This window comes from Delphinus delphis, chromosome 9, assembly GCF_949987515.2.
Source record: "Delphinus delphis chromosome 9, mDelDel1.2, whole genome shotgun sequence".
In the NCBI taxonomy this organism is placed as follows: Eukaryota; Metazoa; Chordata; class Mammalia; order Artiodactyla; family Delphinidae; genus Delphinus; species Delphinus delphis.
In genome coordinates this window covers 94064928-94083400 of record NC_082691.1, presented here as the reverse complement: position 1 = coordinate 94083400, position 18473 = coordinate 94064928, and the positions used below count along the sequence as shown (strand labels likewise).

The window sequence follows — 18473 nt, the reverse complement described above, 5'->3', positions numbered from 1 at the left end:
CCAAGAAAGAACTAACCTTTTATGAGGAGTACTGGAAATGTGTGGAGTCATGGAATCTAAGGCAACAGAGATTTTTTTTATAAAGTATATTTTTTAATATATTTGTTTTATTTTTGGCTGCGTTGGGTCTTTGTTGCTGCGCGTGGGCTTTTCTCTGGTTGAGGTGAGGGGGAGCTACTCTTCACTGTGGTGCACAGGCTTCTCACTGCGGTGGCTTCTCTTGTTATGGAGCACGGGCTCTAGGCACGCGGGCTTCAGAAGTTGTGGCACATGGGCTCAGTAATTGTGGCGCATGGGCTTAGTTGCTCCGCGACATGTGGGGTCTTCCTGGCCCAGGGCTCAAACCCATGTCCCCTGCATTGGCAGGCGGATTCTTAACCACTGTGCCACCAGGAAAGCCTGCAATAGAGATTTTTGAGAAAAAGGAGACAGCCAGCAGTGTCGATGCGTAAATGAGGAGTGGCACTTCACAGTGCGAAGTAGGGAAGGTGATGAGAATGAATAAAAATGCATAGACGTTCCCACTTGGGGGAAACTAAAGAGTTCATGCCTTAAAGCCTCTATTTTCTCTGTGAAGTAGGAAGCAAGATCCCGTAGAAAGGTTTCTATACCTAAGAATCGAAGACAAAAGCAAAACACAGTTTTAAAAATCAGCATTAGAGACATTAAATACCAAAAACCAGTAATAGAAGTTCTGATGTCTCTAACGTTGGGTACTATTAGAGATTTGCTTTTTAACAATCTACTGTATACGAGGCTCTTCCCAAGCGATGGTAAGTGTTAAAACAAACAAACCAAAATCTAAGACTCTCATTATTGTTCAGATTTCATAAAAGCCTAGTGCAGTGTTTGGCACCAAGTAGGTATGCAGTAAGTATTTGTGGAGTGAATGAATAAATGAAGATATGAACTATGAGACATCATAAAAATATCTTAAGAACAAGAAGATACTAGGACAGGTTTTGCTGCAAATATTTAAAATAAAAAATATGTACTCCAAACACACACAGATTAACATAACAACATTTAAGATGTGAGAAAATTCTCACTTGATAGGTAGAGGTACATTATAGGGTCTTGTTAAAACCTGAGCAAGATACAGCAGAACTTTGCTTCATGACTCTTATTGTCTATAAATCATGATACAAAATGGTTTAATTCCAGTGTATCTGAAAATTAAAAGTATTATCAAACTAGATTTATCAGGAATAATCCTAGGCAGGTAATGTAAGAAGGTAAAACTTAATGTAATATTAATAGATGCCTTACAAGTTTTTAATTGCCTGAAAAAAAATTCCTTTGGAAACTTACCACAATGTTTTATTACCATAGGTACGTATTACTTTTATATAGAAAATGTTTCTTCCAGCATTTTTGGAAAAATTTCAAATGTACAGAAAAGTTAAAAGAATAGTATTACAAACACATTACTATATCCGTCTAGGTTGCCCCTTTTCTTTATCTCTATCTCCATTTTTTTCTGAGCCTTTTTTTTTTTTTTTTTTTTTTTTGCTGTACGCGGGCCTCTCACTGTTGTGGCCTCTCCCGTTGCGGAGCGCAGGCTCCGGACGCGCAGACTCAGTGGCCACGGCTCACGGGCCTAGCCGCTCCGCGGCATGTGGGATCTTCCCAGACCGGGGCCCTTTTCTGAGCCATTTTAAAATAAGTTGAAGATATAATGACATTTCAGCCCTAAACACTTCACCACTCATCTCATAGGAATAAGAATATTAACATTAATTAAATTAATTAATTTAATTCACAATTAGCATTTAATATATAGCCCATATTTAAATTTTCCCAACTGTCCCCAAAATATCTCTTATAGTTTATTTTGTTATCCGGGATTCAGTTAAGTTTCATGTATTGCATTTGGTTGTTGTATCTCTTTACTCTGTTTTAAACTAGAATAGTCCTCTGCCCTTGACTTTTTATTTTTCACAATATTGAATTTTTTTTTTTTTTTTTTTTTTTTTTTTTTTTGCGGTACGCGGGTTTCTCACTACTGCGGCCTCTCCCGTCGCAGGGCACAGGCTCCGGACGCGCAGGCTCCGCGGCCATGGCTCACGGGCCCAGCTGCTCCGCAGCATGTGGGATCCTCCCGGACCGGGGCACGAACCCGTGTCCCCTGCATCGAGCAGGCGGACTCTCAACCACTGCGCCACCAGGGAAGACCACACAATATTGAATTTTTAAAGAGTTAGAGTCGGTTGTCTTATATAACGTCCCACGTTCTGGATTTGATTGTCTCCTCATGATTACATTCAGGTTAAACCTATTGGGCCCAAATACTACATAGACTATGTACTGCATCAGGACTTACATAGTGTTGAAGTGTTCCCCTATTGGTGGTGCTAAGTTTTATTACTTGGTTAATAGAGTGGCTGCCAGATCTCTCCACTGTAAATATACACTTCCCCTTTATAATTAGTAAGAGGTCTGTGCGGTGGTGTTATGAAACCATGAGACGGTCCTAACAGTCTTTTACCCAATAATAGTTTCAGCAACTATTCATGGTCCTGACTTGGAGTAATGATTACACTGGTGGTTGCAAAATGGTAATTTTTCTAATTCTATCATATCCTTGCTCTTGCATATACCAAGGCACATCCTGTGCAAGCTCAATTTATACATATACTTCCCTAGATCTGGATCAACCATTTCTTAAAGCCCATGTTACTTTTCGTGGAGAATGGCCTTTCAAAACCAAGATCCAGGCACCAGATATACTTACTACTACTCCTAGGCACTTTTTTCAGCGGGCAGAGCTAAGAACTTTTGAATCTATATCTACATCTATATAGACTACATATAAACATAAGTATTTATATATTGTACTATTTATTATTTATATATTTTAATATATTAAAATATGTAATTATATATTTTATATAGTATATATTACAATAATTATAATTATTATATAGTATATATATATTTTAAAATTTTTATTTAAATTTTTTTATTTTTAAAAGTTTTTGGCTGCGTTGGGTCTTGTGCTGCTGTGCGCAGGCTTTCTCTAGTTGCGGCGAGCGGGGGCTACTCTTCGTTGTGGTGCGCCGGCTTCTCATTGCAGTGGCTTCTCTTGTTGTGGAGCACAGACTCTAGGCGCGCGGGCTTCATTAGTTGTGGCACGTGGGCTCAGTAGTTGTGGCTCGCGGGCTGTAGAGCACAGGCTCAGTAGTTGTGGTGCACGGGCTTAGTTGCTCCGTGGCATGTGGGATCTTCCCGGACCAGGGCTTGAACCCATGTCCCCTGCATCAGCAGGTGGATTCTTAACCACTGCGCCACCAGGGAAGTCCTAGTATATATTTTTAGTACATTAAAATAATATATGAATGATATATTATTTATATTATTTTAATATATTAAAATATATAATATAATAATACATTATTATATATAATATTATTTATATTATTATTTATAATACTGCGTTGGGTTGGCCAAAAAGTTCATTTGGCTTTTTCTGTTAAAAAAATAAATTATATATCTATGTAAGTACATACATAATACTTAAGTACTTGTATATATATACACATACACATAAGTAATGTAGTATACACGTATATTCTACATAGGTATAGCCATAGATACAAATATATAGATTATATACTTATAAGTATATACCGTTGAATTCTTCTGTTTTCTTTTTGGCCGTATGGCATGGCATGCAGAACTCCCCAGACCAGGGATCAAACCCGTGCCCCCTGCAGGGGAAGTGCAGAATCTCAACCACTGGACCACCAGGGAAGTCCCTACAGTTGACTCTTGAACAGTGCAGGGGTTAGGGGCACTGACCCGCCTCGCAGTTGAAAATCCATGTATAACTTACAGTTAGTCCGCTGTATACACGGTTCCTCCGTATCCGCAGTTCTGCATCTGTGGATTCAACCAGACTTGGATCATGTAGTACTGTAGTATTTACTATTTGAAAAAGACCTGTGTATAAGCAGACCCATGCAGCTCCAACCTGTGTTATTCAAGGGACAAGAGTATACACTTTTATAGCATATGTACTTATATAGTACATGCATGTTCTTAACGCAATATATATACTTATTAGTATGTATTTTCCTAATTGTATCATTCCTTCTCTGTATATTAACTAGCATATATTCTTTTAAAAATTATACAGTATGTCTAGGTGTGTGTTTGTGTGTATGTATATTTATAGTATGTGTATATATACATATATTTTTCCCCCTAAATCTTATGTTAATACTGCTACTTCCAATTCAAATCCAACACCAAGAACCACAGGGTTCTTCTTCAACTTCCCCTGTTCCATATGTATTTCTACTTTTTCCACAGAAAGAACCCCGATTGCCAATATCAACATATGTACTCATTTGCTCTATGCCACAATAATGACAAATTGTTTCAGAATTACAAAACCAAGATGACTACCAATAATAAATCTTAATAAAGTTGAAGATCATTTGTAGTTAATTTTGCTTTTAGAATCTATTCCAGTCAGTACGTAATCAGAAGCAGAAGCCCTAGGAAATGTAAATAACAAGGAATTTACTATAGGGATTTGATCTTATGCAGTTGTGGAGGTGTTTAAGCAGTCTCTGTGAGGCCGGTGTTTCTGGGTCTGCTGCTGGAACCTGTGAGGAGGGACTGCAGTATAAGTCAGACTCTCACTACCTGAGGTTCTCATGGCAACTCCAGTGATGTGGGTCCTGCAGGAGAAGCCAGTGCTCACCACCACAGTTAAAAGGCCACTCCACCAAAATGGTATTGCTTATTGTCAGTTCTGTCTTACGGAAGGGAGTCACCACAGAGCTCTAAATCCATTTCTTACATCTTTGGTGCAGAGAGTGTGTTTTGGACCCTTTCATGGGATATATTTAAGGAGATGGTGAGCAGGTCTTACAGGATGGAAGAGGATTCTGGGAAACAAGTCCAGTTTAGCTAATAAAACAGTGTAAACCCACCGTAGTCTACAGTCAGAAAACTATATTCAGAAGCTACTTGAATTAACCATTTTCTCTGTGTAGCTATGTTATCAATTTGATGTACAATTAGGTTCATTTGGTTAGATCTTACTTTTTCATTTATTTACATGTCTCATAAAGTAAAACCATATTAGAAGGTATACTCAGAGAAGCCTCACTCCCACACTATCTCCTCCACCCTTCTCTGACCCATCCCTTATCAGGTACTATTTTCACTATATAGATATAGTTTTCCATATATATATATGGAAAACTACACCTTGCAATAAAAGCAAACTTTAAAAATTTAATACCCCAAATTACCAAATTCACAAAGAATATTTCAAAGAACTCTGTATCTTATTAACACACCCAAGGATAGTATAAGCAAGATGTTATAAGATGAAATAACATATTGATATAAACATCCTTTGGTAAATGTTAGAAATGTAATATCCAACAAATTTTGTGAATTAAAAAGCAAGGTTTTCCTTCAAGAATTAAAGTCTGAGAAATGTGAGTTCAGTGGAAGAGATGTCCAATGCTAAAAAGACTGAAAATCTAGACTTGATACAACAGCATTTTATTTAAGAAACAACAAAGGTTTTTTGTTGACTGTAACCTTCATATGTATCAATAATGGGTGCTTATATGATTTTTGATTATATTAACAAAAGCATGGTTCCTAGGTTATTGCAATGAGAGATTCTATTCTTTGTTAGTTGGATCAAATCTGGAACAGTGTTTAATTCATGGGACCACATTTTAACAGGAACATTGAAAAGAGTACACAGAAAGGTGAGAAAATGCTTTGAGAGAACTCCCTTCAAATATCTGAAAGCAGTTACACAGAACAAGAAACAGACTCATCTTGTGTTCCTCTATAAGGCAAAACTCAAATCAGAATACAGATGTCATAAAGAGGAGGATTTCAATTTAACTTCAGAAAAAAAAAGTTACAGTTGAATGTATGTATTAGTGAGGTTCCTACCACTAAAGTACTTGGATAGAGTTTAAAATTCCACAGAGGAGATTCCAAGTATCTCCCAGTGGGAAGATGGTGGGGAATCAACTCTATGATTCTGTTTTCTATTCACACCTAAACAGCTTCTATTAAACAATATAGAATTAAACAATATAGAATGTGTTATTTGTAATGATGACCTTGATTCATAAAGAAAATATTAAACTGTGGTGAGCTCTACAGCATTGAACATGGTTGGAGCTATAGAAGCTTCCTAGCGGCTGCTTACCTGTTTTCGAGTAGCTGACCAATACATGCGGGATCAGACCTCGCTGGGCAAGTCTGGCTGATGGGTGGGACTATCCAGTGTCTATAGAATGCAGGATTCAGGTTAGAAACACCAGTCGGAAATAAACTTATCTCCAGGGAAAAGAGGGTCAGGCCTACCAGCAAGGCTTCGTAACAGTGTCTCAGCCATCCTCTGGAGCAATGTTCGGAGTAGCGCTTCTCATCTAGATTTGTTTCCCAGCTTCCTGTGAATACATGAATGCCCTAGGGGAAAAGGGGATGGTGAGAAAAAGCTATAAGAACTGTGTTGACTAAAATGTCTGTAAGACTTTAAAATGCAAGATAAGACTGCTTTGATGCCCATATGGCATGCTATAACACAAAAGGGAGGTGTTATTTCTGTTTCTGCTCAACACAAACTGGCTTGGCTCATTACAGGCTCCAAGAACACAGTGCCACTGTTTTGTGTAGTGGATTTCAGCACATCAACACTACCAAATCCCATCAGCATTGGGATTTGGGGGGAAATGCCCAAGAGGAGAGAGTTAGGATGTGTCCAATAGCCAAGGACCTGCATTTAGTTTTGCAGGCAGTGGGGGCCTCAGAAGCTAAAGAAAGAAGGTAAGGCCTTCTTCTGTACCATACTGAGATATGTCTTGGTGATTCTCAGTAATAAAAGGGGGAGAGTTTCAGTGTAGAATCCCCTTGGGAGAAGGTGAGGATAAGCAGCTATTTCTACAGAGTAGCTAGTCCATTATTCTAAACACAGTCTGTCTGTACGTTAAATATGTCTGTAAATTCTTTGACATGTCTTTCATTGAGAGGTGGGTTCTATAGTCTCTCTCCATGAATTTGGGCTGGACTTTGTGACTTACCTGTATCCAATAAAATGCAGCAGAAGTGATGCTGTGTGACTTAGGAAACTAGGTCATAAAATGCAATACAGCTTCCACCTTGCTTACAGGAACCCTAGTATATGGAGCCCTCAGCTGCCTTGTTACAAGTCTGACCACCCTGAGGCAGCCATGCTAGGAGGAAGCTCAGGCCACGTGAAGAGAGTATTTAGGCATCCTGGCTGACTGCCTTACCTGAGGTCCCAGCTTCAACCAGCTGACATATGAGGAAATCAGCCTCCAGGTGATTCCAGACCCCCATGACTGAGACACCTCCAGGCATTCAGACACCTCCAGGCATTCAGCTTCTCAGCTGAGGTCACAGACATCATGGAGCAGAAATAAGCCATGTCTGCTATGCTTTGTCTGAATTCTAACCAAGAGGGTAACTTTATATTTCACAAAGGGCAAACCTATAATGTTTGATCGTCACAATGATACAGATAGATAGGACTGGCATTATCACTCCCCTCGTTTTACAGATTGAAACAACAACAAACAGGTATTTGTGTTTATCAGCCTTGAGATTATATAGCCAAGATGTGGCGTGGTGACACTGAAATTCTGATCTTTGGAGTCCAAAGTTTATGCTTTCTCTGTATTTTCCCATGTGGATCCTGTGGGTCTTTAGAATGGCCTAGGGAAATCAGTAAGATACATCCAGAATTTGAAGACGAAGTCAGAAAATGTTTTATTTATTTATTTGGCTGCACCAGGTCTCAGTTGAGGCGTGCAGGATCTTTGTTGGAGCATGTGGGCTCTTAGTTGCGGCATGTGGGATCTAGTTCCCTGACCAGGGATGGAACCCAGGCCCCCTGCATTGGGAGTGCAGAGTCTTAATCACTGGACCACCAGGGAAGTCCCCAGAAAATGCTGAATAAATGAAAGCTAACAAGAATCAACATTAAACTGATGAGATCAGCCATCCTGTGGAGAAAACAATCACGTAAAATATTGTGGCTGATAAAGAAAACTATACTTGTGGATACTGAAGAATCCCTGCATCCTTGGGATTAATCCCTATAAAATAGATAACTAATAAGAACACAGGGAACTGTGTATAGCACAGGGAACTCTACTCAATACTCTGTAATGGCCTATATGGGAAAAGAATCTAAAAAAAAAAAACAGTGGATATATGTATAACTGATTCACTTTGCTGTATACCTGAGGCTAACACAACATTGTAAATCAACTATACTCCAATAAAAATTTTTTAAAAAAAGAAGGCTATACTTTAAAATGAAACCAATGGAATAAAAACCTTAAGAGTTTTAAATGTTATGAAGAAGTGTTATAACGATATAATATTTCTACGGGCTGATTTTTAGAAAATGAAATAGGACTGTTAGAGAATTTTTTAAAACTCTGCTAATTGTATTTCTGATGGTATCAAGGGGAAAATGTGCCATGACTGGCTGCTGGTTCTATGTTTGTCTGCTTAGATTTCCTTATAGTAAAGAAGGGTGCTTCAGACTAGTAGAGCTTGATGACATTATCCCTTAGGATAATCTTCATTTACACTTTTGTCAAGCCACCTTTTGATTTAAATTTAGTGCCTCAAGGCGACTTCTCTACTTGGAAGGGAAAGTATAAAGAAGCTAACAAAGCATACCATGCTCATTCTATAAGTGGTATTTTGTATTTTTCAATGTAGGGTAATATTAATAACCTGATTAAACAAGCAGTCTCATACACAACTCCTTACCTTGGGAGTAAGGGTCTGCTCCTGGGCTCATGGTAACTCTATCCTTACACAGACATTCCGCTTCAGAAGTCAGTAGGACGGCTTTCTATCTCTTGAATCATGGTGAATACAAGAAGGTCACTGGTGACTTTCCCCCTATGGGTAGTACACTTAAAGCTTCTCATGACTTGATGTTTACGTTACTTTGTGATTAACTGCACACCATTTGGAGCTCACAGTAACTTCCACTGTTTCTCACTCCTATTTCTCCCTTCCTTAGATTTTTTCCCTTTCATATTCCCCTTTCCTTTCACATACATGTGTTTTTAATAATAAATTGGGTTTCTTTAATTCCATTCTGTAATTGGGCCTCTCAAAGGTAATTTACCTCTCTTCTCTTGTTTTCATGCATATTTGGCATAAAGAATTCCTTGGAATATTGTTTATGAGCAGGACAAAAGTATTTAAAATATTTTGAATGATTTTCTTAAAAATAAAAATGATTCAAGTTTGGATGCTTCAAATGTCTAGAATGCTCCATGCCTTGTGCAGGCTCTAGAACATAGAAAGCGACCCACTGACATTTGTTGAATGAATCTGGGAAACGAAAAATAGACTAAACATTTTATTCCTGAACGATGAAGCAAAAAAAGAAAAGCTTTTAGACTTCCATTTAGACCCACTTTATTAACAGGCCAAATCCTTTAATGAAAAGGATCCAAGCATCATTCTCGTAACTTGTCTTTACCTAAATCTATTTCTATCAAATTCTGCTTGACTATTGCTACCTCGGGGTTTCAAGTCTTATTTTTATGACACGGAGACGTTCGTTATAATGGAAATAACACAAGTAGTATGGGCTTCCCGTCTTTCTCCCTCTAGGATTTCAACTTCTTCTCGAACACCATCCTCCTCTTCTAGTAAATCCTACATTACAGAACAGGCTTAGGACAGAGAAGAGAATTAATCGGAGCCATGGAAACGGCCGAGTGGAGGAAACGTGTGAGCTGGGAGGTGAGCAGAAGGGCAAGATACCCTCCCCTGACGACGGCGCCAGGGCGCTCCGAGGATCACGTCACGCACCTCAGGTGACGTCACGACCGTGACACGCGGGTGACGCCGTTGCCGCGGCGACTTCCAGTCGTCTCCGCCCCCTGCCCCCGCCCCCCGCTTAGCGTCCTTCCCCCAATCCCCTCAGGCTCAGCCGCGCCGGGGGCAGCAGGCCGGTTCCCGAGGTGGCCCAGGCGCCCTCCCGCCGCAGGCGCCGCCCGGGCCGTCCCTCCCCGCCGCCCCCCGCCCTCCGCCTCCGCCTCCCCCCGCCCTCCTCCTCCCTTCCCCCTCCCCGCCCAGCAGCGGTCGCTCGGGCCAGGCTCTCGGTTATAAGATGGCGGCGCTGAGCGGCGGCGGCGGCGCGGAGCAGGGCCAGGCTCTGTTCAACGGGGACATGGAGCCCGAGGCCGGCGCCGCGGCCTCTTCGGCTGCGGACCCGGCCATTCCCGAGGAGGTGAGTGCCGGCGCGCCCTGCACCCCTCCCGTCTCGGGGCTCGGCTGGCTGGTGTTTATTTTGGGGAGAGAGGTGGCGGTGGGGGCTCTGGTGCCCTCAGCCACCTTTCCTTCTGGGCGCTGCGGGCTGGGAGACGGGCATTCCCCTTCTGTGCCTCTCCGTCATGCAGCTCCTCGCTACGTAAACACACACAATGGCCCAGGGGGTTTTCCCTGGCCCGCACTTGGGGCTTGAGGGATTCGGGCAGCGGTGGTGGAGCAGGAGGCTATCAATAGGGGGCGAGACTCAGGGTTGGTCCGAGAAGGTCACGGCTGGCTGAAGGTAGCCAGCCTCGCGTCTGCTGGATGTTTTCTTTATTTTGAGTGGGGGGCGGGGGAGGCTGGCGGCGGCATCTGGGTGGAAGATGTCGGTCAGTAGCCGGGGCCGGGACCCCAGGCCGAGTTAGCGTTGTATGTAATTATTACACGGTCACGGTGATGATGGGGCGATCATTCCCTCTCTACTCTCCCTGACTCTGCCTCTTTTCAGGCCGCTGCCCTCCCTTACACTTCTCTACTTGTTAGGGGAGATTGCTCTTCACCTGTTTTAACCAGCGGATGGTCTTTACTTTTTTAACCCTAAATGCCACTGTTTCCGTTCTTTCTCCCATCCCGGTCTCAGGCCCCCGATTCCTAATGTTTGTCAGTGTTCTGTCGCCGACCGGTAACCCCCATCCCAGTTCCATCTGCCGCCCCGCTCCTTTGCCAGTGGTCGGACCTGCCTGCCTTCTAACCTCAGCTTCTACTTAAGACCATTTTTGCATTTCTCTTATCTTAGTCCTGTTGAGGCCTTCTACTTCATTTCACCGCTCGCTAACGTTGTTATCGTCACAAATCCTTCTGAACGCTTTGGAGCTACTTACTTTCTGAATCGTGAAGCTGTCAAGATCCCGTCAGGTTTCACTTGCACTTCTATTGTGCATCCACACCTCCTTGTTTATTTCTACCCTTTTTTAAAAAAAAAAATAGGTGTGATTGATTTCTTTCCGTTGTCTTCCTTTTTGTCCCAATATTTTTCTTTTACTTTTTCGTCTTCAGTCCTTGCTTCTCTCAGCCATTATTTAGCCTCTTATCACCTTGTCAAATGACTTTATTTACACTTTGGTTTTTGTTACGTAAAATTTATTACATTTAGTGTTTGGTATTGTATTACATAAAATAATACACTTTATTGTACTTTACAAATAATGAGATAATATATGGTATAATAACTGTGCTTTACAATTATTGATTAGATAATGTGACTTGCTCCGTTGGCTTTGCTCAAAGTTCATTCCTTTCTACTACAGTACTTACATTTTGTTTCCCAATTCTCATAACGTCTCGTTCTTCAGTCAATGCACTTCTCTTTTTCCTGCTTCATCAACTTTACTTTGGAAATTCATTAGATATGGTTGCTCTATTCAGTATCAGTTTGTTCACAATAATATTTGTTTTTCATTCTCTTATACCACTTCCATCTATGCCCAAGATGTGTTCTGTACCATCATTTGATCTCATCTAAATTTCTCATGTATACATACATATATATATCTTTTATGAATATATATATCTTTTATACCACTTTCCGCTTACTTTTCTGTTTGCATTTCTGCTCAGATCAGTTTCCTCTAATATCTGTTCATTTCCCCCAACTTCTTGGATTTTAAGTAGCACTCTTTCCTTCTTCCATTTCCTAGTTTATTCTGTTTTCCTTGTCCCCAGTTGCCATTCATTCTGCCTTGTTTCCTGGCTTTTGGTACTTACTTGCTGAAGCTTCCTCTTGTCTTCCCCACACCTCCACATTCCTTCTTATTTATAAACAGCTTTGTTCCGTTGACATGGAAATTTATTTTTAGGATACATTGTTTTTAATGGATAAATACTAGGGGTCACATCTGCTGTCTATTTTTTCCATGAATCGGATATGCCTTTGTCTTACTCTGCACAGGTGCCTCTAGGCTTGCTTTACTCTGTAGTGCAAGTGTGGTTTTATTGAATTGTATCTAGAAGAATGGGTAAATTAATGGGCATGGGTTATGAAATCGTATTTCTCTGATTATAACATTGTTTTCGTTGAGAACTTTGTTTGAGAGTTATTAGAACAGTTTGTAATGATATAGAGAAGCCTTTTGTTAAGTACAGTGTCCGCTATCTTATTTGAAAGGGCCAGATTATTTGAGCTCTACTCTCTGAAGATTCTGATTCGGTAGGTGAGAGCTAGGGCCATGAATTTCTGTTATTTGGCACACTTCCTGGGCAGTTATGTATCAGTACTTGAGAACCTCTAGGCTAGATGAATTTAAACCTCAAGTTTAAATTGGCAGTAACTGGAAAGCATATTAGTATCTCTTGAAACCATAAGGATACTCAACTAATTTTAATTACTTAGTAGTGTTTCCCACTGCCTCCTCCACCCAGGTTTTAATGGTTAATGATGAATAGTAGTTTTTCCTCCATATTTTCTTACAGGAACTTATAATAAATGTATTTGGGGGGGATAAAGGGTTAAAAATGAATCTCTTTCTAATATAGATATCAGTGTTATGGATGGCAGAATAAAGTACTCCAAGAAATAATTTTTAAGTTTGAAGTTGGTATTTGTTTATCCACTGGAAACTGAAATGTACTGTGGTCTTTTAATTGAACTGTCTTCTATGCACTTAAAGAGATATAATTGTCAAGTGCATGGAAAGAAATGAAAAAAATGTGTCTAAAGAATTACCTTGGGCTTCCCTGGTGGCACAGTGGTTGAGAGCCCGCCTGCCGATGCAGGGGACATGGGTTCGTGCCCCGGTCCGGGAAGATCCCACATGCCGTGGAGCGGCTGGGCCCCTGAGCCATGGCCGCAGAGCCTGCGCGTCCGGAGCCTGTGCTCCGCAACGGGAGAGGCCCCAGCAGTGGGAGGCCCGCGTACCGTTAAAAAAAAAAAAAAAAAAAAAAAAAGAATTACCTTACTTGACAGTAAAATACAGGTTTTAAAAAGTTTCTCAGAGTAAAAGCACATTTATTATTGAAAAATTAGAAAAATGTAAGTACAAAAAGTTTTAGAAACTGTAATCTTGCCACTAAGATAGAATTACTATAAACATTTTAGTGTGTATGCATATACTCTTTTTCATGCTTGTCTAATGTATGTGGTTTTGTAATTTTTTTTTTTTTTTTCCGGTACGCGGGCCTCTCACTGTTGTGGCCTCTCCCGTTGCAGAGCACAGGCTCCGGATGCGCAGGCTCAGCGGCCATGGCTCACGGGCCCAGCCGCTCCACCGCATGCGGGATCCTCCCGGACCGGGGCACGAACCCGCGTCCCCTGCATTGGCAGGCAGACTCTTAACCACTGTGTCACCAGGGAAGCCCTCTCTTATCATTAATAAACTCCCTTCTTTAGGCATCCGCTCACCTCTTCCTTTATTTAGAAATTTTTTCTGATATCAGTCACTTATATATGCTGACTATTAAAGGAATTGATTGTCAGTAAACGGATTAAGAAAGGAACGTTGGAACTGAGTACTTGAATCCTTGAATGTAGTAGAACCTGAAAGCAAACTTGATTTAATTGTATTTAGATAATAGGCCAGAAAAATTATATTAAGATAACAGGTTAGAGAAGTCTGATTTATCTTGATTCCCTGTCTCTGGCTTTCCTGTTTAGGAAGCTGATCAGGTCTTAACAACTGGAAACCTATGTTCTGTGAGTGGTAGGGAAGAAAGGGAGGGAGCAGGCTACATTGCTTTGTTAGCATTTTCTATGACTTGATGCTTACCTTGTTAAAGAATGAGACAGCTCTTAAGTGTTCTTCGTGTTTCTCCAACCATAAAGATGTTTTTCTCCTTTAGAAATGCAAAAGTGTGTTTTTTTAATTTGACATCTTGATATTAATTTAGCTGAATACTTAGTGGACATTTTGTGTCATAATCCTCTTTTATGAAATTCAGTATGTTCCTGTGCTTCCTATATTTCTGCCTCAAATTATCTTTGAAATAAGCCTTTATAATCAGTGGCTCTTACTGGACTTTGTCTTCCTCAAAAGTTGAATTGTTTTAAGTCCTTTACTCATTCTCTTTGTCCAGTTGATCTACATTGGTTATTCTGTAAAGTCAGGATCAGCAATAGTTATACAACTTCTGAATTCAAAATAGAAGAGCCTGTTTAGGAGCTTTTCTGTTTCATAAGCAGTGCTTTCATAGTCATAGTGTTGTAGATACTTAATATAAGAACCAAAAATTTAGCTTCATTTCTTCCATTCCTTCCTTTAATATTTGGTGGAGACATTGACATGTTCTGGGAGGTAGTTTTTATTTTTCAGCTTTCTTTTGTCTACCAACCCAATTTACTGTTATGCATAATTAGCAGGGTAGTCAGAAGAAACTCTTTAATACAGCCTCCACACTAACAGTAAGCAGTTATTTTTTTTTCCCCTCTACCCTCTGAGATTATTTTGGTTTCCATGTTTTCTCTTGGTCTTAAAAAACTGTTATTCTTGTTCCTTCCCATATCAGGACTATGCTTATAGAGGGAAAGTGATGCTCAATAACATTACATTTCTTTCTGCATCCTGGGAATGCCCTTGATGAAGAATATAAAAATTGCTCTGAACTCAATTAACTTTATATCTTCTGGAAGCTCTGTAACATCAAATGAAACATCATTTTCATTCTTGTAATGTAGCTGCAGTTATTGACAGCACTTTGGGAACAAATGTACTGTAGGGCGGTGGTTTTCCAATTACTATAGAGCTCTAGCACCGTTTTTAAAAAACAACATTAGCACTGTAAGAAATACAGATTTTGAGTTGCTCTAATACCTATATACATGAAGCAGTTTTTGTCTGTTTTGTACATTTTTTTAATCCTCATCTGGCACGTACATACTCAGTTAGTGAAAGAGTTAATGTGTACAAAACAGAGAATATAGCCAATATTTTATAGTAACTTTATTTATTTATTTTAATTTTTTTATTTGTGGCTGTGTTGGGTCTTCATTGCTGCACGCGGGGTCTCTCTAGGTGCGGTGAGCGGGGGCTACTCTTCGTTGCAGTGTGCGGGCTTCTCATTGTGGTGGCTTCTCTTGTTGCGGAGCATGGGCTCGAGGCACACGGGTTTCAGTAGTTGTGTCTTGTGGGCTCTGCAGCACAGGCTCAGTAGTTGTGGAGCACGGGCTTAGTTGCTCCGCGGCATGTGGGATCTTCCCGGACCAGGGCTCGAACCCGTGTGCCCTGCATAGGCAGGCGGATTCTTAACCACTGCGCCACCAGGGAAGCCCTATAGTAACTTTAAATGGAGTATAATCTGTAAAATTTTTCCATCACTATGTTGTACACCTGAAACTAATATAATATTGTAAATCAACTATACCTTAGTTAAAAAAATTTTTTTTAAATAGTGAATGAAACCCTATTAGATATGGTGCACTCTGATTTTTCTATACCATTCAGTTCTCTTTTTTTAAAAGCTGCTCATAAAATCAATTTATTAAATTGACAACCACCTAGTTGCAGCACACAGTTGGAAAAACACTGTTTTGAAGCTATCAAGGACTTTCTTCAGATGTTACCTCAAGGCTCTATTTAGTCCCACTACACCTTAACTATTGAAGTTCTTCATTTATCTGCATTACTTGTTGGTTTCCTTGAAAAAAAAAAAAAGGCTTAATGGCTGTAAAAATGTTAGAGCTACTGTGTATGGAAGGGAGATCTGTGCTGACATGAATCTTCCTAAGTGTAATAATCTGTGTAGAAAATTTCAACAACTTGTGTTTAAGGCAGTGGTCAGCGGACTTGCGTAAATGGTCAAGTGGTAAATATTTTAGTTATTGTGGGTCTAACTGCTCTGTCTCTGTCACAAGGACTGAACAGACTGAAAAATGGTATTGCAGTATAAAAGCAGCTAATAGACAATATGTAAATGAATAAGTGTGACTGTGTTCCAATAAAACTTATTTATGGACACTGAAATTTGAATGTGTCATGAAATATTCTTTTTTTTTTTTCATTTAAAGATGTAAAAACCATTCTTAGTTTGTGAGCTGTACAAAAAACAGGTGGTGGGCCAGATTTAGTTCATGGGCCAAAGTTTTCAGACTCCTGGTCTAGGGGAGACTAAGTATATCATATTTGAGGTTCTGAAATTAAGGTGTGGGTTAGAGTTCTATAGAAAGTTCATAACTGCTTTTTAAAAATCGGGTTTATTGGGATATAATTTACACATACTATAATGTACCATTTTAAACACACAGTTTGATGAGTTTTGACAAATGTATATACTCATGTAACTACTGCCACAGTCAAGAGATAGAACTTTTGATGGAAAAATTCCCCAGTTCCTCTTTGCATTCATTTTCCTCCCCACCCCACCTCCAGCCCCTGGCAAACACTGGTCTGATCTCTAGCTTTGCCTTTCCTAGAAAGTCATATACATGAAAACATACAGGATGTGGTCTTATGTATTTGGCTTCTTTCATTTAGTTTGATATTTTTGAGATTCACCCATGTTGTTGCTTGTATCAGTAATTAGTTTGTTTATTGCTTAGTAGTATCATGTGGATGTAGCATGACTTATTTCTACATTTACCAGTTGATGAGTAGTAGGGTTCTTTCTAGTTTTCAACAGTTATTAAGGTTGCTATAAATGTTTGGGTTCGGGTTTTGTGTAGACACTCATTTTTATTTCTCTTGAGTAAGGACCTAGAGCTTGGACTAATGGGTCGTATGGTAAGTATATATTGATATTTAACTTTATAAGAAAGTGCTAAACTTTTCTAAAGCAATAGAAACCATTTTGCGTTGCCACCCACAATGAATGAGAGTTCCAAACTCTACCCTTGTCATGTCAGTCTTGTTAGTTTTAGCCATTCTAGTATGTATGCAGTATTGTGGTTTTAATTTGTATTTTCCTAATGACTAATGATGTTGGACATCTGTATATATGCTTATTTACTACCCATGTATTTTCTTTGGTGCAGTACCCATTCACATCTTTTTATTCTGTATTTACCTTCTTATTATGGAGTGGTAAGAGTACTATATACATATTCTAGATACAAGTTCTTTGTATCAGACATGTGTTTTGCACATGCCTCCCAGTCTATGGCTTGTCTTTTCATTTTCCTAAGTGTCCTTTAAAGAGTAGAAGTTTTATTTTTGATGAAATCCAATTTATCAATTTTTTCTTTTAGAGTTCATGCTTTTTGTGTCCTACCCAGTATAACTTTGCCTAACTTAAGGTCATAAAATTTTCCCCCATGTTGTCTTCTAGAAGTTTTACAGTTTTAGCTTTTACATTTAGGTCTATCATCCATTTGGAGTTATTTTTTATATGTATTGTGATGTAAGGGTTAAGGTTTGTTCATTCCTTTTCATATGGATGTCCAGTTTCACCTTTTTTGAAGAGACTAACCTTTTTCTGTTGAATTACCTTGGCACTTTTATTGAAATCAGTTGATTATGTTTGTGAGTTTTATACTGTTTTATTGACATATATGTCTTTGGTACCACAATGTCTTGATTGCTTTACAGTTCAGTCTTTTTTTTTTTTAATATTTATTTATTTGGTTGCGCTGCATCTTAGTTGCGGCTCACTGGCTCCTTAGTTGCGGCACGTGGGGTCCTTAGTGGTGGCATGCGAACTCTTAGTTGCAGCATGCATGTGGGATCTAGTTCCCTGACCAGGGATTGAACCCGGGACCCCTGCATTGGGAGCTCGGAGTCTTATCCCTTGTGCCACCAGGGAAGTCCCTATAGTTCAGTCTTAAAATTAGGTAGATCCAGTTCATAGGATTTTTAGAACTTTAAAGTTTGATTTTTAAAATTTTTTGTGCTATTGTCTTTTGAAAGGACAGGGTACATAATTTGCTTCCAGTTCTTAAAGGTGTCTTCTACTCAAAAAAAGCTTAAGACTCACTGTGGTATATAGTTAACACACCCCTATCTTGAATCATTTGGTGGAGAGATTGTGAAAAGTGACAGGTAAAGAAACATATTTCATCCAAAATTAATTTTTTTGTAAGAAATGAAGGCGATATCCTAATAGGTGGCACCAAAAAGTCAATGTCTTTTTTTCCCACCGTATTTCAAAAATGTTAACTGTAATCAAGATACATTTAGGTGAAAGTGAATACGCTAAGATGTTTATTCACCAAAAAAGTCATGGAAAATGTCAATCAGGTGGTGGGGGATACT

At 39.6% G+C, this 18473-nt stretch overlaps 1 protein-coding gene across 5 annotated transcripts in view; it reads left to right on the top strand.

Annotated features, from left to right (window-relative positions):
- Window positions 1-10016: 10016 nt before the first annotated feature.
- The window catches only part of BRAF (B-Raf proto-oncogene, serine/threonine kinase), a 161361-nt gene continuing 152904 nt past the window's right edge, over window positions 10017-18473 (top strand). For all 5 annotated transcript variants that reach the window (XM_060021006.1, XM_060021008.1, XM_060021005.2 and 2 more), the window contains exon 1: window positions 10017-10279. In XM_060021006.1, coding sequence (XP_059876989.1) covers window positions 10160-10279 — 120 coding nt within the window. In that variant the 5' untranslated portion in view covers window positions 10017-10159. The remainder of the gene's footprint in view (window positions 10280-18473) is intronic.